The 26350-nt window shown below is 37.0% G+C and overlaps 1 protein-coding gene across 1 annotated transcript in view; it reads left to right on the plus strand.

The window, feature by feature from the left end:
* lamb1b (laminin, beta 1b) overlaps positions 1 to 26350 on the plus strand; it is a 40005-nt gene that overhangs the window by 3318 nt on the left and 10337 nt on the right. The window contains exons 3-24 of the mRNA XM_073838929.1: positions 2211 to 2346; positions 7165 to 7238; positions 8850 to 9038; positions 9149 to 9212; positions 11211 to 11410; positions 11518 to 11638; positions 12868 to 13056; positions 13608 to 13784; positions 13914 to 14026; positions 14113 to 14192; positions 14324 to 14459; positions 15319 to 15477; positions 15572 to 15693; positions 15776 to 15896; positions 16663 to 16852; positions 17140 to 17283; positions 17398 to 17629; positions 19888 to 20051; positions 20141 to 20365; positions 20734 to 20948; positions 22189 to 22285; positions 25191 to 25560. Of these exons, the coding sequence (XP_073695030.1) occupies positions 2211 to 2346; positions 7165 to 7238; positions 8850 to 9038; positions 9149 to 9212; positions 11211 to 11410; positions 11518 to 11638; positions 12868 to 13056; positions 13608 to 13784; positions 13914 to 14026; positions 14113 to 14192; positions 14324 to 14459; positions 15319 to 15477; positions 15572 to 15693; positions 15776 to 15896; positions 16663 to 16852; positions 17140 to 17283; positions 17398 to 17629; positions 19888 to 20051; positions 20141 to 20365; positions 20734 to 20948; positions 22189 to 22285; positions 25191 to 25560 (3518 nt within the window). The remainder of the gene's footprint in view (positions 1 to 2210; positions 2347 to 7164; positions 7239 to 8849; positions 9039 to 9148; positions 9213 to 11210; positions 11411 to 11517; positions 11639 to 12867; positions 13057 to 13607; positions 13785 to 13913; positions 14027 to 14112; positions 14193 to 14323; positions 14460 to 15318; positions 15478 to 15571; positions 15694 to 15775; positions 15897 to 16662; positions 16853 to 17139; positions 17284 to 17397; positions 17630 to 19887; positions 20052 to 20140; positions 20366 to 20733; positions 20949 to 22188; positions 22286 to 25190; positions 25561 to 26350) is intronic.

Here is a 26350-nt window from a genome sequence, read left to right on the forward strand (position 1 = left end):
TAAAAATTATTTGTCATACAAAAATGGCACACAAGTTACACACAAACCATCGTCCCGAGTAAATGGTACCTATTGTGAATAGTGACTGGCTGCACAAGTGGTGTAATAAACTAAACTAAAATGGTATTGCAGCCATATAGCTTGAATGAATACAAATGCATATTTTAAATAAAGAAATCTCTTGCTTTTGGTGCTTGAATTTGTGCTTCAATAATGAGATTCAGGTTTAGGAATACACAAGACGTGAAAGACTTCTTCCCTCAGGTATATTTTATGTTTTCTTGGCTTGCTGGTTGTTGGGCTTATGCTCAATAATCACTTTTTTTTTTTTTTTTTTGCATTCGCCAAAACTAATTTGCCGAAATCTAAGCGCGGACTGTAAGGGAATTAGTGCCGTCAGCGCGAGTCCCGTTCGCTGTGAAGTAGCGACCAGGATTCTTCAAGGTCTTAAAGCCTTCATCGAGCGACTACGTTCACAATAATTTACACTTTTTGTGTAAACATAAAGCATACATACCTAAAAATACAATCAAGTCAAATACACAGTGCGGGAAGTAGTAGTAAAAAGTAATTTATTATTTCAATTTATTATTGAATCTCATTTAGATGCGCTGTGTCTGTTGTCATATCGGACACAAATATGGCGGCGAGCATAGCGGAAGTGACGTCTTTGGTACCCATGAATACAAAACAGTGAAATGGCACTCAGAATATGGCGCAAACCTGTAATAATTAAATGTTAACTAATACAAATATCCTTTATGTATTTAATCCCATTTTATTAACCAGTGTCTTTGCTGCTGACCTTTGATGATCTAATCTTGTTTTATTATCACTGAACCAACATTGTTAATGGAGAAGGAGATGTTTTGTAAAACGCCCTACTGATTATTTTTCTTATAATGATAATAAATGGGGTTGGAAGCTATTTAGAAACCCATTCATTAAAAGACATAATTAAATAGCCTAAATCTCATTCACAGTTAACCATATTCAGTTTGCAAATGGTTATAAGGCTCAAGAGAACCAATGACATTTGTGTTGATGCCAAGTTTGTGAATGATATGTTAGAGCTTCAGTGTAAGGGAATATCATTAGTAGCAACATTACAGCAAAATCCAGATGCAACTGAAAGACTTCAGAAGACTATAGCGCAGATTTACTAACATTTTACGCCAGCGCAAACCCTCTTTTTATGATAAAAAAAACTACCGTCAAGATTTACTAAAGACACCCAGTGAAAAATTTGCTCTGAAAAGGTGTGGACACTCTTAATTAAAAATAAAGGTGCTTTAAAAAGTTCTTCACAGCGATGCCATAGAAGAACCATTTTTGGTTCCACAAAGAACCATTCAGTCAAAGGTTCTTTAAAGAACCATCTCTTTCTTACTTTTTTATAATCTGAAGAACCTTCTTTTTACCACAAAGAACCTTTTGTGAAACAGAAAGGTTCCTCAGATGTTAACGGTTCTTTATGGAACCATTTAGACAAAAAAAGGTTCTTCTATGCCATCGAGAAGCACCTTTATTTTTAAGAGTGCACAGTTTCCCTTTCAAGCACACAGTCTATGAGAGGAGAGTATTTAAATTAATTGATTTACTAAGATTTAGGCTAATCAACTTACTGGTATTTGTGCCAATATTTAACGCTCAAAAATAATGTCTTAAACCAGACACTAATATTTGTGCAGCTCTTGGTAGATTGCATTGGTCATTAGGGAAATGATCAGTCTGCATCTGTGTTTGATAATGTGTGCATTGTCAGTCGATATTCCACAGAACTTTCCACTCCCATCAGCATTTTAATGGGATTGCGCTCTCATGCTAATTTTGCCCTGTTTAGTACATCTGGCCTGATAGGTATACTATAGCGTATTATATAGCAAATATAGTCTTTTAGACTTCTTTTATAATGTATTTTGACAGTTTTTGAGCTTTGAACATCAGTCCCGATTAACTTTCATTGTATTAAATGTTATTTGTACGATACTGTAATTTTACTTGACCAAGTAGATTTAGTCTGTGTGAGTATTGAGTTTATGTTAGTGAGTCATGTGTATTAGAGGGTGAGGAAAAACAGGTGCACTTCCAGAACATCTGGATTCCTGCTGTTCGCATGAATATGTTTTTCATTCCGCTAAACCCCAAAAGACTCTATATGTCTCACATGCTCCACAAACATCTGCATCTTGATCTCTATCCATCGTCAGGATGCGAAGAACTGTTTCGAATGTGATTCCCGACGGATATTCAATGAGTTCACCAACCCCTACAGCCACACCATTGAGAACGTGGTGACGACCTTCACTCCCAACCGCCTCAAAACCTGGTGGCAGTCCGAGAACGGTAAGTTCTCTCACAATAAGAACAATCACAAATGAAATCTCATTAATATCTCAGTTGTTTTCTTGTAGAGTTTCAGAGGAGATGTCAACAAAGTCTCAAATTGAGCTCAAAAACGAAGATACCAAAGGTTGCAATCAAAAGTTAGATCTCATATTAACTCAATTATTCAAAACTTCAAAAGACCAAATTATCTGAGGTTTGCTATGCACATATTTGTAGCTTCTGACTGTATGCCAACAATTTGTTTATTTGTGTGTTTGTGTTATATATTAGTAAAAACTGAGACAAAGATGATGCTTAAAGAGGCCGTCAGGGTTCATACAGATACTGTAAAATGAAATTCCAGGATTTTCAAAGACTTTAAGCACTACTTTTGTTTTTGATTTTCAAGGACTTCAATCAGAGATCTCACTTATCAAACAATGTCTTAAATTTTAAATTCTAAAGAAAGATAAATAGATTAAAAATGTACTAATAAAATGATACGCAAAGTTCTGATCCAAATCAAATGACTTGTGAACCCGCTCCGAAATCCCGATCTAAATCAAATGATTCGCAATCTGCACTCTGAAGTTCCGATCTAAAGCAAAATATTTACAAACCTGCTTCGAAGTTTCGATCTTAATCAAATGATTTGTGATCCGCGCTCTGAAGTCCCAATCTGAATAATCATTCGCGAACCATCACTTCAGATCAGAACTTGGAGCGTAGATCGCAAATCATTTATTCGTGAAATGATTTATAAACCTGCTCCGAAATCCCAATCTGGATCAAATGTATTCGCAATACGCAATCTGATTGGAGCACTTTCGAAACAGTGAATCATTCTGCAAAGCAGTGGTTTAACTGATTGTGAGTTTCAAAAAGTTGCATTTCACCCATCACTAGATGTGCTTTAAAAAAAATCTAATTCGAAATTCGAAAATGAATGGCTCTTTTAATTTGATCTGCTTTTTGCTAGTGAATCGCTTGAAAAGAATGATTGAAGTCATGAGTTTGAATCAATCGGAGCGATTCCAGCGTAAATGACTCCATTTGGTTCATCTGTTCCTCTTTTTGTGCCTTCAGCCATGTTTACACAACACTGTCAGTACTAATGCTCACTTATCTCACTTCTCAAACAATGTCTTATTTTTCAAATTCTAAAGAAAGATAAATAGATTAAGAAAATTTACTAATAAAATGATACGCGAAGTTGCGATCTAAATCAAATGACTCGCAAATCAGCTCTAAAAATCCCGATCTAAATCAATTGATTTCGCAATCTGCACTCTGAAGTTCCGAACTGAAGCAAAAGATTCACAAACCCGCTCCGAAGTTCCGATCTAAATCAAATGATTTGTGATTTGCGCTCCGAAGTCCCAGTCTGAATAATGATTTAGTAATCATGAAATGATTAATAAACCCGCTCTGAATTAAACAATTCGCGATATGTGATCCGATTGGAGCACTTGAAACAGTGAATCATTTTGAGATGCAATGGTTTAACTGATTCTGAGTTTCAAAAAGCTCCATTTCACTCATCCCTATTATGTGCTTTTTAAAATCATTACAAGCAATGTCGAAATTCAAAAAGGAATGGCTCTTTTCATTTGATCTGGTTTTTGCTAGTGAATCACTTAAAAAATGAATGATCGTGTCATGAGTTTGAATGTATCGGAGCGGTTCCAGCGTAAATGACTCAATTGATTTGGTTCATCTATTCCTCTTTTCACATCTTCAGCCATGTTTACACAACACTGTCAGTACTACTACTGGCTTAGCTTGCTAGTTTTATGACGTTAAAACTGAAATAAGTGGAAAAAAGTTTTTTTTTTTAATTATGTTAATTTTGTGTGAAAAGATACGTGCTTATTGAAAAAATTAAACATTAAATTAAACAAATTGAGCATTTTTCAAGTACCTCTTCAGGAATTTTCAAGGGTTTTCAAGACCTTACATTTCAAAAAGTCAAATTCAAGTACTGGGTAGTTCACCCAAAAATGAAAATGTCGTCATTATTTACTCAACCTTATGTGTTTCCAACCCTGTTTGTCTTTCTTTTTTCTATGGAACATAGAAGATATTTTGAGATGTGTCTCAAAAGTTTTTTGGCTATATTGTGGAAGTCAGTAATCACCACAGTTATTTGGTTACCAACATTCTTCCAAAATGTTACCAAAAAATTACCAAAATGTTTTATTTTTTGTTCCAAATAGACGACATAAGGCTGAGTAGATGGTGAAATACACCTTCAGGTCTACACAATTCTCGTATTATTGGTCCCAAAGGAATATACACTGGAAGAACATACAGTACTTGGATAGATAAGAGTAAGAGGCAGGGAGAAAAAGGAAAAGAAATAGTTCAGCTGAGAAGAAGAGCTGACAGGAAGTAGTGGGAATGTGAAAGTAAGCTGGGATGAATGTAACCGCTGGGCGTGGGAAACAGCTGGCCTGCTCTCTCCCTAGCGACCGGCTTCCACAACAGTCACGCTACCAGACTGAATCTAAGGGTGTGGCACGGCATCACTAATTTAGGGAATTTATGACTTTGGATGCTTTATTTGGCACAGTTCTGCTCTTTTGTTACACTCTTGTTCCCACTAAATATAAAGAAGAAAATGTGGACATATTCTATAATGTTTTCTATAAAGTTCTAGCATGTTTGTTGTGATTTTAAGAGGGTCCTTAACTTCCTTTAGTGTGTAGTGTTACTTTTTGCACAGTTAATAGTTTATTTAAGGACCATATATAATGTTACACTTGTGATTATTTAGTTTTTCAGATTTTAGATTAACTGTTTTCCATATGACTACTACAATTAAAAAGATTTGTTTTGTATGGAGCCCCTAAAAGGACATGGTGGTGGGAAAAAATGAGATGGGAGTGCTTTTGCACAACTTCTGCATTCCCCAAAGAAACATTGCATTCTTTCGCAAAAATGTTTCTGTTGCCCCAAGAAAATTGTGATAACAATGTTATCAGGTGTAAGGAAAAACTATATTTAAATGCTTTTGCAATCAAACACAAATTTATCAGGGTTGCAATACTTTTGGAAGAGAACGCAAAAGTTTTGAGAGTGAATGCAAATCCTTAAAATAGGAGCTCTGTATCTATGCACGTACTGTTAAATCAGTTATAATATTTACTCATTGGTTTTGGGTTTTCCGTCAAGTCTAATATTGTTTAAACAGCCCAGTCTTTCTCTTTTCAATTAAATTAAACTGTGGTTCAAAAACCTATCCAGCTATGTTGCCATCAACCACTAGGTTGACCATGTTAAAGTTCAGCATTCCTGAGAATGATTCATTGAGAATGTTATCCTATTCTTTGTACTTAGATTATTCTCTTCTGGTGTTTTTGGAATATCGGTATCTATCCTGCTTCCTTTTTATTACTTCAGTATGACTCGATGTTTCTCAACACCCAACAGTTGTTGAAGTGCAAATGTGGGCTGTTGTGTGTTAATATAAGATTTAAATGCCAGAAATCTATTGATTGCAAAACTTAACTTCTGAAACTGCAGAGTGTCTGAGTAGCTACTACACTGGATGAGGAACAAACATCACAGCTGTTAAATAGTACTATGAATTTAGACATGTATTGTTTTTTGCCTCTATACTATATGTTAGGGAAGCAGACATATTCAGACACAGGGAGGAAGTTTTGACTTCAGAAGCTTACAGTATGTTTACATAAGACTGTGAAGTCTTTTGTTTCAAAAGATCAAGGAAAATTCTTATTTCATGAAATAACCCACTGCCTTTGATATTTTGAACTAGAACACGATCCATTAAAGATCCTTTGGAATGAACAAATATTTACAATATTACTGCACATATCAACACATATTTGTGACCCGGACACAAAAAATCAAAGTATTGAGAAAATCGCTTTTAAAGTTGTCCAAATTAAGTTCTTAGCAAGGCATATTACTTATTTAAAAAATAAGTCTTGTTATATTTATGGTAGGAAATTTACAAAATATCAACATGGAACATGATCTTTACTTAATATCCTAATCATTTTTGGCATTAAAGAAAAATAGATCATTTTGACCCATACAATGTATTTTTGGCTATTGCTATAAATATACCCATGCTACTTAAAGGAGTAGTTCACTTTCAGAACAAAAATTTACAGATAATGTACTCACCCCCTTGTCATCAAAGATGTCCATGTCTTTCTTTCTTCAGTCTAAAAGAAATTATGTTTTTTGAGGAAAAATGTCAGAATTTCTCTCCATATAATGGACTTCTATGGTGCCCCCGAGTTTGAACTTCCAAAATGCAGTTTAAATGCAGCTTTAAAGGGCTCTAAATGATCCCAGCTGAGGAAGAAGGGTCTTATCTAGTGAAATGATCGGTTATTTTCTAAATACATTTACAATTTATATACTTTTTAATCTCTACACAGAGTACACACAGAGCTAGACAAGACAAGCATTTGAGGTTAAAAAGGTTAATTTTTTTTAGAAAATAATCAATCGTTTTGCTAGATAAGACCCTTTTTTCTTCAGCTGTGATCGTTCAGAGCCCTTTGAAGCTGCATTTTGAAAGTTCAAACTCAGGAGCACCATAGAAGTTCATTTTATGGAGAGAAATACTGAAATATTTTCCTCATAAAACATATTTCCTTACAACTGAAGAAAGAAAGACATGAACATCTTGGATGACAAGAGGGTGAGTACATTATCTATCAATTTTTGTTCTGAAAGTGAACTACTCCTTTAAGACAAATCAAATTAGAGGGCCTAACAGGCCTAACTGTTAACCTAAACCTAAACCTAACCTCATTTATTTCTTTCCTCACTCATTTATCCATTCCTCTGTATCAGGAGTTGAAAATGTGACCATTCAGCTGGATTTGGAAGCAGAATTCCACTTTACACACCTCATCATGACCTTTAAGGTGAGATGGACCCTGTCACGCACACATAAACATGCTGAACTAGAGCAGCCCTGAGGAATGTAGAACATATGTGGAGATACCTTTGAAGTTCTTCTCTTTAAGTCTAGAGTTGTGTTTCCAAAAGCATTGTAAGCAGATCATATCAGCCACTGACACAAGTGGTCTCTATGATTTGCTACAATGCTGTCGGAGTAGAGTTGAGGTCAGAATTATATTATCAAAATAAGAGGGATTATACAAAATGCATGTTATTGTTTATTCAGTACTGACCTGAAAAAGATATTTCATATAAAAGATGTTTACATATAGTCCACAAGAGAAAATAATAATTTGAATTTATAAAAAATACCCGTCCAAAAGTTTACATCCCCTTGATTCTTAATACTGTGTTTTTTTAGTGATAGTTGTTCATGAGTTTCTTGTTTGTCCTGAACAGTTAAACTGCCTGCTGTTCTTCAGAAAAATTCTTCAGGTCCCACAGATTCTTTGGTTTGTCAGCATTTGAAATATTTGAAACCTTTCCAACAACGACTTTGACTTTTTTTATGATTTTGAGATCCATCTTTTCACAATAAGGACAACTGAGGGATCATATGCAACTACTACAAAGGTTCAAACACTCATTGATGCTCCAGAATGAGAAACAATGCATTAAGAGCCAGGGGTGAGAACTTTTAAACAGAATAAAGATAGTTTCTCAGCATTTTTGTGCATTTGAACCCTTTCCAACAATGACTGTATGATTTTGAGATACATCTTTTCACACTAGGACAACTGAGGGACTCATATGCAACTATTACAGAAGGTTCACATGCTAAGAAGCTCCAGTAGGAAAAAAAACATGCATTAAGAGCTGGGGGGTGACAACTCTGAAGAATAGGGTAAATTTAGCTTATTTTTTCTTCTAGGAAACATGTAACTATCATCTGTAGCCCCGGAAGGGCAGTACTAAATGAAAAAAATATGATATTTAGGCAAAATAAGAAAAATGTACACATCTTTATTCTGTTTAAAAGTTCTCACCCCTGGCTCTTAATGCATTGTTTCTCATTCTGGAGCATCAATGAGTGTTTGAACCTTTGTAGTAGTTGCATATGATCCCTCAGTTGTCCTTATTGTGAAAAGATGGATCTCAAAATCATAAAAAAAGTCAAAGTCGTTGTTGGAAAGGTTTCAAATATTTCAAATGCTGACAAACCAAAGAATCTGTGGGACCTGAAGAATTTTTCTGAAGAACAGTGGGCAGTTTAACTGTTCAGAACAAACAAGGAACTTATGAACAACTATCACTAAACAAAAAAAACAGCAGTGGATCAAAAGGTAAAAACACAGTATTAAGAATCAAGGGGATGTAAACTTTTGAACGGGGTCATTCAAAAGTTCAGCTATTATTTTCTCTTGTGGACTATATGTAAACATATTTTATGTTAATCTTGATATCTTACTTAGGTCAGTACTACATAAACAATAACATGCATTTTGTGATGATCCTTCTTATTTTGGTAAAATATTTTGCAGATTCTGAAAGGGGGATGTTGTTAACTTTTTACCTCAACTATATCTGTATCTTATCCTAAGTCAATTTCAGCTTTTTTTTTTTTTTTTCTGCAGACCTTCCGGCCAGCAGCCATGATGATTGAGCGTTCATCAGATTATGGGGAGAGCTGGCAGGTTTACCGTTACTACGCTTTCAACTGCGCTGAATCCTATCCGCAAGTCCGTCTGGGGCCAATCAAAAAAGTGGATGATATTATTTGTGACAGCCGCTATTCAGGCATTGAGCCATCAACAGAAGGAGAAGTATGTAGTATTCATGCATACAGGCAAATAAACACATAAGTACTTTTACATACTATGCAAATAGTAGTGTGTAAACGCCTGAGTCGCTATTCTTGTTTACTTGTGTGCAGGTAATTTTTAGGGCACTTGATCCTGCATTTAAGATTCCTGACCCTTACAGCCCAGACATTCAGAGTAAGTAATTCATGATAGCAACCCTCTTGTTATTTGAAAAGATTTCTAATGATTTTTTGACACAATTGACTCTTCGCAGGGAGTTTGATTGATAGGTGATTTGACCAATCATAATGCCGAATCTGCTATTTTGTCCCACAAACAAATCAGACAGGAGAGTAGATTAACTTTGGTGGCCTTAAACAAAAAAAAAATTGGTGTATTGGCATTTTTCCGCGGTTGAAATAAAATACCTTCTGATGTTCATTCATGTTTATTTCCTGCTTTAACTAGTAAATCCAAATACGTGCCGCTTGTACTGCGGTACTACAGAGATCTGTCACGACACTTTATTTAAAATATTTAAAAATTTGAAAGCTAAGACTTTGTTTTTATGCCAAAAGTAACCTGCTGTCTTGTCTGTAGACGCATTGTATTTTTCACCCTGTGAGAACATAATATGTGGCGTGAGAGTGCCATGGCTTGTCGGACATTAAGTTACACCAGTAACTAAAGGGGGCAGGTCTTTGCGAAGTGTCAATTGTTTTTATTTTACCACCTCAGTCTTAAAGTATTAGTGAATATAACCCCCATAGACATTTGGTGCACCAAATTATGAAAATAAATATATAAATAAAAATTGCTTGCTTCAATACACTAAAAATACAACAACAAAAAAAAAACGAATAAAAAAAATACAAAGAAAAAATCACTCAATTATGATGTCCGAAAGATTTTTAAAAGGGTGAAAATGGCATAAAATCATTGAACACCAAGACAGGGCAAAGAAAATTTAGCATTTTTTTTTACATGCTTTAGCATTTAAAGCATGTAAAAAATTGTATGCATTCAAAAATTATTTGTAATAAAAGCAACATTTAGGTAGAATTTGACACGAATGGCACATTTTCCAAAACTGACTGAATTGTCAAGTCAAGTCAAGTCAAGTCAAGAATATTTATACAGCGCTTTTTACAATACAAGTTGTGTCAAAGCAACCTTACAGTATTAAAATAATAAAGTAAAATGTCAATAATAATGCAAGAGTTCCATATTGCAACAAAGTCAAATTGGGGAGGACTCATCTGGTTCCCATGGCCTTGTGCCGGTGGCCGTTTAGGGTAGGAGTTCTTTCTTGATGATCTTTCTCTGGGGCTCATCTAGTTGACATGGTATCCGCTGACATTCGGCTGTAGGTGTTGATCCACCATCTGCTCTTGGTTTGGACTGGATCGGGGGGACTGCAGTGACCATCTGATCTGGATACGGACTGGATCTGGTGGCTATGAATTGTAAAATCAAGAGAGAAATTTAATCTGTAAAATGAGTCATTAGCTATGTTTCCATCATCCTATTTTTATTAGAGTAATGAGTAACAAGATTTAAAGGAATTATGGAAATGACAAATTTCGAAAATCGGGAAAAAAAATGATTTTACGCTCACTTGAGGTGGGTTTTGACTTTTGCGAAAAAGAGTTCATGCGAATAATGGGAGATGGAAATGCGTTTTCTAAATAAATCCCTCTATATATCCCTCTCTACTTTGTGCTATGGGATAGCATAACCTGACAAACCACTGGATGAATCTTGTTGCACAGCATTTGAAATGTTGCTATGGTCATTCTGAAATGCCCAAGCAAAGTCGGTCATCAAAGTATTTCTTGCCTCCCAGAACTGTCTTACATGTTTCCAAACACCAGGCATCCACCTCCGAAAGCAATGGCTGCATTTATTTACTTGTGGCGCAAGTAATTTAGTATATATAAAAATTATTATATTCAGTGGCTTCTCCTACTTTTCTTAGTAATATTTATTGTCAGTTTATTAGGAAGTGACAATTTAGTTCTTATTGACTTACTGGATGAAAACGCTGGTTATTCAAAAATGTTTTTTGCAATATTCCATTTTTTTCCGCAGAAGTTAAATTCGCAACTTTTAGATGAAAACCCAGCTATTGTGTGAAAAACTGAGAAGTGGCTTAGAATAAAAGTGTGTGTACTGATATTTGTTTGCATGTAGACCTACTGAAGATCACCAACTTGCGCATACGGATGGAAAAGTTGCACACTCTAGGAGATGATCTGTTTGATGACCGTGAGGAAGTGAAAGAGAAATACTATTATGCTCTCTACGACATGGTCGTCCGTGGCAATTGTTTCTGCTATGGCCATGCCTCCAAATGTGCACCAGTCGGCAATGAGGGAGGGGTCGAGGGCATGGTGAGTAAAAACAACAACAACAACAATAATCCCAATCCAGATTCACTTGCACTGCTCACCTATGTATGTATGTATGTGTGTGTGTGTGTGTGTGTGTGTGTGTGTAGGTTCATGGTCATTGCATGTGTAATCACCACACTACTGGACTGAACTGTGAAGAGTGTGAAGACTTTTACCAAGATATGCCCTGGAGACCAGCGGTGGGCAGAGAGACAAATGCATGCAAGAGTATGACAAATCCCACAGTTTATTACAAAAAAACAACATTATTTTTAGGGCTGCCCCAGAACAGTTGACTAACCATTAGTCGATGAACAGAACCAACCAAAATTACAACACAATAACAAAACATTGCGCTTTTGTAAAATAACAAAAGCAAACAGGATGCACTTTCTGCCGTCTTGGTCTCTGTGAACTTGAGCACAAATCTCTGTGTATACTTGCCTTACAGACATGAAAAATATCAGTAGAGAGTGAAATGTCTACTTTAACATGAACCAACTTAAATGGAAAACAAATGTTTTCAGTTAATGTAATCCATATGAAACATGCATACAGGCGTATCCACTACTGCGCAGATGACGAGTCAGTGTCGCCGACATCTCTTAAAGGTGCAATGTGTAATATTTAAGATGATCTCTAGACAGAAATGCAATATAGTATACATAACTATGTTTTCAGTGGTATATAAAGACCTTACTTAATGAACCATTATGTTTTTATTACCTTAGAATTATCAGTTTATATCTACATACACCGCGGATCCCCTCACATGGAAGTTGCCGTATTGTTTCTACAGTAGCCCTAAACGGACAAACTGCTCTACAGATCGCGTTTCATCACTGTTGTTCTAGCAGAAAAACACGATGAACAAGTAACTGTAATATTCAAAATAACATAGTTTTATTGAATTATTAAGTAAATATAATTTCTTAATTTACATTTTAAAAGAAACCTCATTACTCTTTGCTTTCTAAAACGACATCTTAATCCCGTGTGGGCCACCGTAGCTTCTGTAAAGAGAGGGGTGAGCGGTGGACGGGAGCCGTTGGTTGCAATTCACAACATCACCGCTAGATGCCGCAAAAATCTACACACTGCACCTTTAAGACGAAAAAAATGAAAGCACTAGTTTATCAATAAATTATTAAAACGTTAATGCAGTCTCCTTGCTGTTTTTCCCTGACACATTCATAATTATTATATCTGCCGGTGCGCTGTGGCAAGCTTTTTTGCATGCGCTTGAGTGCTTATTAGGCTCTGTAGATAATTAAAGGCTCATTATTATGAGTATTAATAAATGTGTAACTAATAGTCGACTAATGCTTAAAATGAACGGGTACTAGTCGACCAGAAAAATCTTTAGTCGAGGGCAGCCCTAAGTATTAATTTTGAAAATATGAAATTAAAGCTTTAAATTTGCTATGTCCATGCTTTGCTATGTTTCCTTCTCTCAGAATGCGAGTGTAACCGTCACTCGCATACCTGTCATTTTGACATGGCGGTGTATATATCATCGGGAAATAGGAGTGGAGGAGTATGTGATGACTGTCTGCACAACACAGAGGGCCAGTGGTGTGAGAACTGCAAACCCTTTTACTACAAGCACTCTGGCAGAGACATCAGAGACCCCAGGATCTGTGAGCGTAAGTGTGTTTAATGCTCTCAAATAGATAGATTTTGTTCTGTTACAATGGAGAAGGGATACTGCAAAGCTAATTCTATCATGACAACTCTCATATCCATGATAATGGATCTGCTACACTGCTGAATTGCTGCTGCTGTTGGTTATTGCTGTTTATGTAGAGTATTGCCCATAGCAGAACTATACAGGTGGAGCTGGGGAGATGGAGGGTTTCATAGGAACTCTAAAAGCACGCAGCAAAATGCTCTAGAACTTGGCATTTAAATAATTAAAAACAAACTGGCTCTTCATATTAAACTGGGATAGAATAAATTTAACTGAACAATTTAATTTTATTTTATTGTATAATTGTGTAATTTATACAGGTGGAGCTGGGGAGATGGAGGGTTTCATAGGACCTCTAAAAGCGTGCTGCGAAATGCTCTAGAACTTGGCATTTAAATAATTAAAAGCAAACTGGCTCTTCATTTTAAACTGGGATAGAATAAATTTAATTGAACAATTTAATTTAATTTTATTGTATAATTGTGTAACCTTTGTGTTTGTCTTTAGCCTGTGATTGTGACCCGCGTGGTTCTCTAAACGGAGGCTTATGTGACAGCGCTACGGATGTTCTAAGAGATATGATTGCCGGACAGTGTCGTTGCAAAGCTAATGTGGAGGGTCAACGTTGTGACCACTGTAAAAAGGGACACTATGGCCTCAGCGAAGACCCGTTAGGCTGTCGGCGTATGTAAACACACATATATTCACACACCAGCTCAAAGCTTTGAGCTCTGGCTTCCTGTTTGTCTATTGTCAGTGAGTATGATCATGTTTGTCTTATTTTTTCTTTTGTGTGTGTTTTTGTAAACCCAGCATGCAGCTGTAACCCTCTAGGCACACTCCCAGCAGGAAGTCCCTGTGATATACAGACAGGAAGCTGTTACTGCAAACGGCTTGTGACTGGACGGAATTGTGACCAGTGTCAGGTAAAAAAGCGTTATTGCAAGTTTATGTAGTCTAGTTTGTGTATTTGCATATTTGTGCTTGTGCATAACACAGTTTTCTCTTTTAGCCCCAGCACTGGGGTCTCAGTAATGATATGGATGGCTGCAGACCATGTGACTGTGATGTAGGTGGAGCTTTGAATAATAAGTAAGTGCCCGCATCAGCATTTTAACAAACATCAATTATCACAACTGTGTCAATTAATAATTTTGTTATTATAAATGAATTCATTCAGGCCTACATAGATATTCTACCTTACATTTTTATTCACTCTTTAGTTGTTCTCGGGAGACAGGGCAGTGTGCTTGTAAGAAGCATATGTTCGGTAGGCGTTGTGACCAGGTGCATTCTGGGTACTACTTTGCAGCACTGGACCATTATATTTATGAAGCTGAGGAGGCTTCCTTTGGACCGGTAAGTGTACCATTGGCCTGAATAAATTGAATATGATAATTTACATAATGTGACAGTTTATTTAAGAATGATTTTATGATGTAAACTGAATGTAAAAATGTAAAGTTTTATAATACAAATAATACAAATGCATTTGTTTTTGTAAGAATGGGTAATAGCAGTATTTATATAAAAACTTTTGTACTCATTGAAGGTCAAAAATACAGACATACAGTAAGAATGGTTTTATAAACAAATCGAGGGCAACAATTTATGTATGATTACTTTTACAAATACATGAGGAAAGTTGAAAGAGAAAATGTAAAAACAGTTTTATGAAGGATATACACAGAAGTTTGTTCTGCTCATTCCGATATTCTATAAATTATGCCCAATGAGTGTTTTAGTTCTTCACATTAAAAGGGATAGTTCACCCAAAAATGAAAATTCTGTCCTTAATTTCTCACCCTTGTGTTGTTCCAAACCTGTAAGATATTTTTGAAAAGGCCCAAAAAGGTAGTAAGGACATTGTTAATAGACCATGTCACATTAGTGGTTCAATTGTAATGTTATGAAGCTACGAGAATACTACAAAGAAAACAATGTAAAAAATAGTGACTTTATTCGACAAGTGGCTTTCTGGCGTAAAACCGGGATTTGATGTGCATTGTTACAAGCATGCGTCATGGTACTCTTGTGAACATGCTTTGAAGACTGACACAAAAATATCTTAATTTGGCTTCCGAAACATTACGTTTTTACCAGTTTAGAACGAGTAATTAATGACAGAATTTTCATGTTTGGGTGAACTAACTCCATATAACAAAACCAAATGTATTTGTAGGAGTAAATTTACAGAGTGTTTACTGATTGTACGCAGGAAGTAAAAGTGCTTCAGAGACCGTTACCTTTGGACCGTAAACCCACCTGGACGGGTAAAGGATTTGTGAACGTACCAGAGGGTGAAACACTGAGGTTCAACATTTACAATTTACCACGATCTATGGACTACAACTTAATGATCCGCTATGAACCACTGGTAACTAACACACATACAGTATTTGATTTATAACATATCTGCCAAACAGGGAGCATACACAAGTAAACACATGTGTTTAATGCATCTATTGTAGTTGCCAGATGAATGGGAGCAGGTTGTAGTACAGATAGAGCGGCCCAGAGGCACTTACCCAGCAGCACACTGCAGATCTACGTACAATGATGAGCAGACAATCTCACTGCACCCTGGATCCAGGTAAGGTTGCATTAGTGTGTGTGGAGGGTTTAGGTTATTTATTGTGTTATTTGTATACTGAATGTGTGTTTGTATGTTTCAGATATGCAGTTCTGCCTGGTCCAGTGTGTTTGGAAACGGGTCAGAATTACACAGTGAAAATTAGCTTCCCACAGTACTCATCGTACAGCTATCACTCTTCTCCTCACATGCTTGTTGATTCAGTAAGTTTATTTCATTTATACATTAATTAAATGTATTAATTAGTGCTGTCAAACATGTTAATGCAGACAATTAAAATTTTCCAGTTTAACAGTGTTATATATAGTTAAATATTTAAGTTAATTAACGCAGAGGCAGGGCTAGGGTTGGCTATCTCACTCACAACTGCTGCTTCAGTCTCTTTTTTAAAAGTGGTTTTATTTAGTCACAGAATGTCTTTATGACCACAACAAACGGGAGATTAAAAAACTATATTCAAAGATGCTAATGTTAGGTGGGATTAATCGTGATTAATCACGATTAATTTCAGAAAAAATCTGTGATTAGAGGTTCAAGTGGGTTCAAGGGGGTGATATCATGTTTTTAAGGCTGTAAACAATTGTGCACTTTGCGATTTTTCACACATACATGCAAAATTCATAACATATGACATAATTCCTCATTCCGGACAACTTTGCCTCTAAAACAACTGCTGTCAATCAAATCGTTTGTTAAATGATTGAAGTTGTAAAGAAAAAAAAACTACTTTTGTGAACTAGTCCTAGGTTTTTCAGAAACTGGGAAACAAATCTGGGAAAAAAAACACTGCAGTACTTTGATTTTGAAGTACAATGACCAAAATAGTATTTTGTAAAACACTCCAATCTTTTTTACAGTGATGAATATAAGATAAACCAACTCTTTTCCTCTACTTCTACATTCACCAAACAGTGTTTTGTTGCGATATTCATACCCAGTGACTTAAACCCTGACCTCTGACTTCTGTAGATAGTGCTTTTGCCAGAGGTTCAAGACCTGGATCTATTTTCTGGCGGACCCCAGCAGCAGGAAGACTGGGAGATGTTCCAGAAATACAGATGTTTGGAACGCAGCCAGAGTGTTATTAAAATCCCCTTAACGGATATTTGCAGAGATTACATCTTAAGTTTGTCGGTACTGATGCACAATGGAGCTCTGGGTGAGAAAAACGAACAAATGCAGATTAATGTTTTAAATCCTAGAGGTTTATGCTCCCTGTTTATGCTCTACAATCCTTAGCTGCTGTTTTTAGGAAAAGCAATCATTTACTTAGTTTGGTGATGTTAGTGGTGCAGAAATTGTACACTTCAGCTTCAAAAGTAGATTCATTTTAAAACTGTATTGTCCTTCAGTCAATCTGAAAGTAATGAATGTATGCATGAGCAGGAAATGATTAGAGTTTTGCTTAATAATGGCATTTTTCTCTCAATTATTTATTACTTGCAGAATGTAAGTGTGACCCCCAAGGTTCTGTAAGCACAGTGTGTGACAATATCGGTGGGCAGTGCCAGTGTCGACCCAACGTTTTGGGCAAGAACTGCAACACCTGTGCCCCGGCCACCTACCTGTTTGGACCCTCGGGATGTAGACGTTAGTGAACACTACATATATGCACATGTACACAAATCAGTGGACACCAATTAGCATAGAAAAACATTAACAATGTTAGCATTAACAATGTTTTTCTGATCACTTTCTCATTAGCATGTGGCTGTAACCCACTGGGCTCTCAGAACCTTTTCTGCCACCCCACCACTGGTCAGTGTTTATGTGTGCCAGGGGCATATGGGCGCCAATGCGGCAACTGTAAGCCCAACTATTGGGGTTTCCCTAACTGCCAGTCCTGCTTCTGTAACGGGAACAGTGAACAGTGCCACCCACTTACAGGCGAGTGTCTGTACTGCAGGGGTCACACCACAGGCCACAACTGTGAGAGGTAAGAAAGGATAACATAAGCTTTAACAGGCCTAATACATTTGATTTGGTGGTATAATACCATTTTGATGGCATGTGATTTTTCACACTACATTTAACAGTGGGTTAAAGGAGTAGTGTACTCACCCCCTTGTCATCCAAGATGTTCATGTCTTTCTTTCTTCAGTCGTAAGGAAATTATGTTTTTTGAGAAAAACATTTCAGGATTTCTCTCCATATAATGGACTTCTATGGTGACCCCGAGTTTGAACTTATAAAATGCAGCTTCAAAGGGCTCTGAAGGGTCTTATCTAGCATTGGTTATTTTCTAAAAAAAAATTACAATTTATATACTTTTTAGCCTCAAATGCTTGCCTTGTCTAGCTCTGTGTGTACACTGTGTATTCTGGTTCATGATAGTTAGGGTATGTCAAAATTCCCATCTCATTTTCTCCTCCAATTTCAAAATCGTCCTACATCGCCGTTTTACCCTTTTTTTGTAAAGGGTGTTTGTTGGGCGATTTTAAAGTTAGAGGAGAAAATGAGATGGGAGTTTTTCGACATACCCTAACTTTCATGAACTGGAATACACAATTCACGCAGAGCTAGGCAAGACAAGCGTTTGGGAATAAAAGGTATATAAATTGTAAATGTTTTTAGAAAATAACCGACCGTTTCGCTAGAGAAGACCCTTCTTCCTCGGCTGGGATCATTTAGAGCCCTTTGAAGCTGCATTTAAACTGCTTTTTGGAAGTTCAAACTCGGGGGCACCATAGAAGTCCATTATATGGAGAGAAATCCTGAAATGTTTTCCTCAAAAAACATAATTTCTTTATGACTGAAGAAAGAAAGACATATCTGTAAATTTTTGTTCTGAAAGTGAACTACTCCTTTCACATCTTTTTAAACCCACGGTAAAGACCAGATTTTACCCTTTGATTATAAAAACCTGCTCTAGAACAGAGTAAGAACCAATTGTGGCTTTAACCCTTAATTGTGGTACCAAAAAATAAAGTATACAACATGAAAATGTTATGGTGAGTTGATTAGCGAGGCACAACCAATTATAAACTACCTTAGGACCAGATTTACTAACAGCTTGCACCAGTGCAAACCGTCTTTTGGTGTTAAAATAGTACTGTCAGGATTTACTAAAGATGCACAGTAAAGAATTAGCGCTGAAAAGGCACCTGACCTTATTGTATATGCATTCATAAGAGTTTCTCTTTCAGACGCAAATTTTATGGGAGGAGAGTATTAAAATAAATCAGGCAACGTGATTTACTAACGTTCGCGCACGTCAAATTACTGGTATTTGCGCCATTATTTAACACCCCAAAAAAAAACATGTCTTAAAGCAAGGCGGTAATTTGCACTGCTCTTGGTAGATTGCGCTGGTCATTATGGAAATGATCTGGCTGCGTCTGTGCTCTTTAATGTGTGCATTGTTAGTAAATCACACCTGTCTAGAAGTTTCTAGCATGCCTATTAAGAGCTTGATTAGCTGGCTCAGGTGTGTCCAATTGGGGTTGGAGCTAAACACTGCAAGACACCGGCCCTCCAGAATCAAGTTTGGGAACCCTTGTCCTAGGCCGTGTGGTGCAGCTGCATGTCTGGGCTCAGTGAGCTACATAGTGCTGCTCAGTCTTTGGGCTCAGTGGGCTCCATGGTGCAGCCCAGCCTCTGGGCTCAGTGGACCATATGGTGCAGCTCAGTCTATGGACTCAGTGGACCGATGTTATAGATTTTTGCTGCTGCAAAGCAAAGCAAGTATAGGAACTACCGATACATATGCTGATACAGTGCTGTGAGTATGTAAGACATACTGCTGCACAAGCAGCATACGGTATATAATAACCTGTGATCTATACAGGTGGAGTTGGGGAGGTGAAGGGTTTTTAGAGGAACTCTAAAAGTGCACTGCGAAATGCTCTAGTGAATGCTAACCAGTCATTTAAATGTAAAGCAGCAAGCTCATTGGCAGCATATGCAACATGTACCAATCCGCTTGTGCCAAGTAGTTTAACTCTGTGAATATCATCAGTTTGCATTAACGACCCATCAGCCTGCACCATCTAGAGTTTCAAGACAGAACTTGGTATTTATGCATCCTTTATCCAAATCAACTTACATTGGACTAAAGGTATGCATTTTTATTGGTTCATGCATTCCTTTAGAATTGAACCTTGACCTTGGGGTTGCTAGTGTGATGCTCTACCGTTTGAACTACATGGAATACTTCATAAAGACACTTGTATTTCTTGAAACCCTCTGTACCAGGTGCGAAAGTGGTTATCACCGTAACACACTTCTGGGCTCCAGGGAGTCGTGTCGCCCTTGTATGTGTCCTAACGGACCTGGAAGTGGAATGCAGTTTGCTGAGAGCTGTTACCAAAATCCCAGTTCTCTCCAAATGGTCTGTGTGTGCAACTCAGGCTACAAAGGTAAATACAACAGTCAGAGAAATGAACAGAATACAAACTAAATCTTAAAACGTGAATAAAACAAATTTTACTCCTGTTCCATCCTATAGGACCTAAGTGTGAGGAATGTGCCTCTGGCTACTATGGGAACCCTCAGGTACCAGGAGGGCGGTGCAATCCGTGTCAGTGTAACGGTAATATTAATATGCAGGATCCTGACTCATGTGACGCCCGCTCTGGTGCCTGTCTAAAATGCCTGTTTCACACCTCTGGTAATGCGTGCCAATACTGCAGCCGTGGTTATTATGGAGACGCCCGTACTCAGAACTGCAGGAGTGAGTATACAGTCTAAACTTTATTTAGGTGTGCATGTTTATTTTGTTAAAATTTCAAAAGATTCTTCAATGCTCTTTTAGTTTTACTCTCCTTGTCCTTTTCTACATCTTGCATTTTTTTCTGGTGGAACACAAAAGACGATATTTTGAAGAATGTTTCAACTGTCCATCTAATGAAAGCCAGTGGGGTCCAAAACAACAACTGACTTTTCAAAATACCATTCTTTGTTTTCCACCACAGAAATTTTGGCAGAATCTTTATTTTGGAGTGAGCTATGAAAGAGCAACTTCTGAGCAACATATTTTAGTTTTATCCTTCATGCATCCTTTTGCTATTGTAAGGCCTTTTTGTATCATATTGTCTTTAGGATGTATGTGTCATCTTGTGGGAACTTCCAGGCAGAGTTGTGTTGATGGCCTGTGTGAGTGTGACAGGGTTAGTGGGCAGTGCCCATGTCTGACCGGCGTGGTGGGTCAGCACTGTGACCGCTGTGCCCCCAACACATGGAACATCAACAGTGGCAAAGGATGCCAACCTTGCCAGTGTCACCCTGAACATTCTTACACATCCTCCTGTGACCTGGTATGAATTTAAAAAAATGTATTAAAAATATTTTTTGACCCCCTGCTGATGTTGTACATTTACCATCTGACAAAGAGATGATCAGTCCATAATTTTAATAGTATTTAACAGTGAGAGACAAAATGACAGCAACAAAATCCAGAAAAATGCATTTCAAAAAAGCAAGATATCTGGCTCCCGGGTGTCTTTTATACAGGTAACAAACTGAGATTAGGAGCACTCTCAAAAAGGGAGTGCTCCTAATCTCATCTTGTTACCTGTATAAAAGACATCTGTCCGCAGAAGCAATCAATCAGATTCCAAACTCTCCACCATGGCCAGGACCAAAGAGCTGTCCAAGGATGTCAGGGACAAAATAAAGTCTGAAGTTTACCAGTGAACATCTGAATGATTCAGAGGAGAACTGGGTGAAAGTGTTGTGGTCAGATGAGACCAAAATCGTGCTCTTTGGCATCAACTCAACTGGAGGAGGAGGAATGCTGCCTATGACCCCAAGAACACCATCCTCACCATCAAACATGGAGGTGGAAACATTATGCTTTGGGGGTGTTTTTCTGCTTAGGGGAAAGGACAACTGCACTGCATCAAAGGGACAATGGACGGGGCCATGTACCTACAGGGCCAGGGCATTGAAGCAAGCTAGGGCATTGAAAATGGGTCGTGGATGGGTATTCCAGTATGACAATGACCCAAAACAAGACAGCCAAGGCAACAAAGGAGTGGCTCAAGAAGAAGCACATTAAGCTCCTGAAGTGGCCTAGCCGGTCTCCAGCCCTTAATCCCATAGAACATCTGTGGAGGGAGCTAAAGGTTTGAGTTGCCAAATGTCAGTCTCGAAACCTTAATGACTTGGAGAAGATCTGTGGACTGGGAGGAGTGGGACACAATCTATCCTGAGATGTGTCCAAACCTGGTTGCCAACTACAAGGAACGTCTGACCTCTGTGATTGCCAACAAGGGTCATGTTTTGCAAAGGGGTCAAATTCTTATTTCACTCATTAAAATGCAAATCAATTTATAACTTTTTGGTTATAAATGTGTTTTTCTGGATTTTTTGTTGTTATTCTATCTCTCACTGTTCAAAAAACCTACCATTAGAATTACAGACTGATCATTTCGTGGTCAGTGGGCAAATGTACAAAATCAGCAAAATCATTTTTTTCCTCACTGTACATCTAAATTTAATAAATCAGAGAATCACAAAATAATCACTATTTTTGTGTTTATGCATGTTTATCAGCTGACTGGTCAGTGTTCCTGTCAGCCTGGTTTTGGAGGTAGGACATGTGAGGAGTGCAGGGAACTGTTCTGGGGCAATCCTGAGATCCAGTGCCATGGTGAGTTTGCACTGCGTCATTGAAACATTTGTGGTGTACAGTCAAACCAAAATTTATTCAGACACCCTCAACATTTCTCACATTATCACTTTATTCACTATAGTTTAGAACATGGTAATAAAATATGTCAAGAACTCTGTTCACTTTAGATTACAATCAATAATGCTTAATTTGGTTCAGTCTGTGGTGTAAAAAGGTTGCATTATAATATATAATATGTCACAGTTTAGTTTATTTTGTTATCCTCACTTACATAAATAAACTATAGTGTCCTGCACCCACTATTAAAAAAAATATATCAAAAATACATGACCTGAACATCAAGTGAAGATTTCAGACCAGACTGAACCAATTTGTTATGAAGCAATGACAAAAATAACTGCACATAAAAGATATGTCTGATATGTGCTAAAAAAACTGAAACATTGGTCAGTGTAAACACAGCATTGAAAACTTTAACCACATACAATTACAACCTAACACACTCTCAAGGAAAAAGCAATTTACCACCTCCAATTTTTTCTACATTTTACCTCATATTGTCAAAATTCGGAAAGTCTTAATCATGCTTCGACCTTATTTCAGAGAAATCTCCAAAATCTTTGCCAGCAGTTAATTTTCAGGTGCAGGTCATTTGGTTCTGTTTATGTGAGAAATTCTCATGTGTTACTCAAATACAACATGGCATCTGAAGTCATAATGGATTTCTCCGATACAAAGTTCAAATGTTAGCGGACAATGTTTCCGTATAGGATGCTAACAAAGTTTCCCTTGTGAGACTGGGATGCTACAAACAAATACATGCTCACAGCGTACAAGTTCCCAGAATGTTTAAACTGGTTGAAAAGTATATGCATATGTGTTTATTTGAGTCAGTGTGATTTATTCTGTTCTCTCTGATATTCTACAGATAGAGTCCAAAAGATCCAGAATTTATTTAAATAAGGGTCTGCTGTTACTTTAAGCATAAGTGTGTATGAGTATTCTTGTTGAACTATAACCAAACAAACAATATCTTTCCTGCTCTCTTTTCCTGCTTTTTATCTTTCTGGCACACTTAAGCAAGCACTAATGCAAAACATCTTACAATTCAAGTGTATTATAATGGTTCGGGGATAATGTCTGCGTTTACAAGCACGATGTTCGATTTGGTTGAATAAACACCTTTAAACAGTGTTCTTTTTTTCAAGAAAGATTGTAAACCTGATATACAGCTAAAATGTTGTGTTTATGTTTCAAAGTCAAGAGCAAATAAAATAAAGAGGAGGAAATTGCAGTGGAGGTACACAAGCTCTCTTAATGCCAAAAAACTGTTAGAAAGTTTCCATAATATTCTAAAGGAATGTTATGAACCAAAAACAATGTCACATTTTAAGCCAATGACAAGAGGAAAATAATATGTAACATTGAACCACAAAACCAGTCTTAAGTATCATGGGTATATTTGTAGTATTAGCCAACAATACATTGTATGGGTCAAAATTATCGATTTTTATTTTATGCCAAAAATCATTAGGATATTAAATAAAGATCATGTTCCATGAAGATATTTTGTAAACATAAATATATCAAAACATTTTTGATTAGTAATAAGCATTGCTAAGAACTGAATTTGGACAACTTTAAAGGCGATTTTCTCAATATTTTGATTTTTGTGCACCCTCAGATTTTAGATTTTCAATAAGTTGTATCTCAGCCAAATATTGTCGTATCCTAACAAACCATGGATCAATGGAAAGCTTATTTATTCAGTTTTTCAGATGTATAAATCTTAAAAAGAAGTTGACCCTTATGACTGGTTTTGTGGTCCAGGGTCACATATTTACACAAAAAAATAGAAGAAAAACAAAACGGCAATTTTTGCAAGATGTTGGTACTAATAATTAAAAATAATGGTACTAACAATAGGTTTAATTTATGCATTTTTTCATATATATTTTGGGGTTAAATACACTATATTGCCAAAAGTATTGGGACACCCCCTTCTAATGAACAGGTTTGATTAATTTAGTCATTTCCATGAGTATTAATCTTTATGTTTAAGCATATAATGATATTCTAGGGGGTTATGTGCTTCTAATTTTACAGCAACAGCTTTGACAGGACCCTCTTCAATTCTAACATGGCAATGCCTTTGTGTATAAAGCAAGGTTCAAAAAGAAATGATTGATTCAGTCAGTGTGGAAGAACTTGACTGGTCTGCAGAAAGCAAAGTCCTAATCTCAGCTGAACACCTCTGGTGTGACTTTAAATGCAGACCTTGAGCCAAAAACTTGTAAAAATTGTATTTCCATCTCTGTTGCAACCGTTTTGGAAGTGTCAGAAATGGCTGTACCCATAGTTGGTGTCATTGGTGTTTTTGAATCAAAGTCTGCATTTAAAGTCACTCCAGAGATGTTCAGCTGGGATTAGGACTTTTCTTTATGCAGACCAGTCAAGTTATTCCACACTGACTGATTCAATAATTTCTTTTTGACCCTTGCCTTAAACACAGTCAGAGGCAATGTTAGAATAGAAAAGGGTTCTGTCAAAGCTATTGCTATCAAATTAGAAGAACATCATTATATAATAGAATATCATTATATGCTTAAAAATTTGTACCCATGGAAATTACTACAGTAGTCAAACCTGTTCATTAGAACGGGGTGTCCCAATACTTTTGGCAATACAGTGTATGATCCAGACACTGTCTTAAGGAGATTCTCCCAAACACATATTTTCCCAGTTTCTTCACATAGTATATCATGCGTGGTAATACGCAGATGTGTTCTCACACATTCCAGCGCACACACGCATACAAGAATTCACAGTTCCTTCCAGCACTCGTATCCAAGATTTTAAATCACATGAAGAATTTTGGCATCATTTAATTTTTTTAAATCATTTGTGCATGTTTGTGTTCCAGCATGCGACTGTGACCCACGAGGCATTGCCACTCAGCAGTGTAATAAGATGACTGGCGAGTGTGTGTGCGTAGAGGGCGTGGCCGGGCGGAGATGTGACTCGTGTGGGCGTGGCTACGTTGGGACCTTTCCTGACTGCGAGGCCTGTCATAAGTGTTTCCGTGAATGGGATGTTAATGTGGGAGAGCTGACCAATCACACACAGAGACTGGTGGATACGGTGGAGGAAATGAAAGAGACTGGCGTGGCTACGCCCTATAAAGGCATCATATCAAGTCTGGATGATGACACCAAACAGCTTAGACAGATTCTAGAAGATGACAAGGTTCAGCAAACGCTCACACACATGCAGAGGATGCTGCAGCAAGCCAAGTGTGTATTACACATTCACACACATACACTCTCCTCTCACCTTTAAAGAACCAAAAACCAAAATTCCCTTGATATTTTGACATGTAAGAGGTCATTGTACTATAAAAACATCCTGTATGTTTCAGAACTCAAAACTTTCTCTTTAGTCTAGAAACAATTTATATTGAAGCCAATCTGCCAAAACGACAGGTTCTGGAATGTGCCGCTCTATGATGTAATAATGTGGTTTAGCCCCACCCACGGATTCACACACGTGGTGTAAAGAATGAGAGACAGGTCTACGCAGAAACCAAATGTTAAAGATGGCTCCAAATACAACAAGATGCTGTATTGTGCCAAGTTGTGAAAAAAACAGTCCTTGCATTGCCTTCCTTTAGATCCCAACATTGGGAAAAAGCAGATGAACATTATTTTTAAGTTCATCAATAAGAACTTGGTCTTTTGTTCACTTCATGTTCGGATTCATTTACAAACAAGGAACAATTTGATGCAGGACTTTCAGAAAGATTGAAACTCAAAGACTATGCTGTGGCAGCTATATTGAATTCAACAGTAATTTGGGTAACTGTTATTACGTGGTCACTATTGCTTTGTCTGTTATTACGGTTCGTTTGATATGTATTTTTTGACCTAAATCACAGCAGCGTCCATCTATGAGGAATGTAGGCTGTCAAAACATACACAACTGTTAGCCAATTAAAGCAGTGGGTGTTTACTTTTGAGTCTACAATCCGGCAATTCTCTGATGAGAACTTCTACATTATTATGTTTTTTTGATGTAAAAAATCTG

This window comes from Garra rufa, chromosome 4, assembly GCF_049309525.1.
Source record: "Garra rufa chromosome 4, GarRuf1.0, whole genome shotgun sequence".
NCBI lineage: Eukaryota > Metazoa > Chordata > Actinopteri > Cypriniformes > Cyprinidae > Garra > Garra rufa.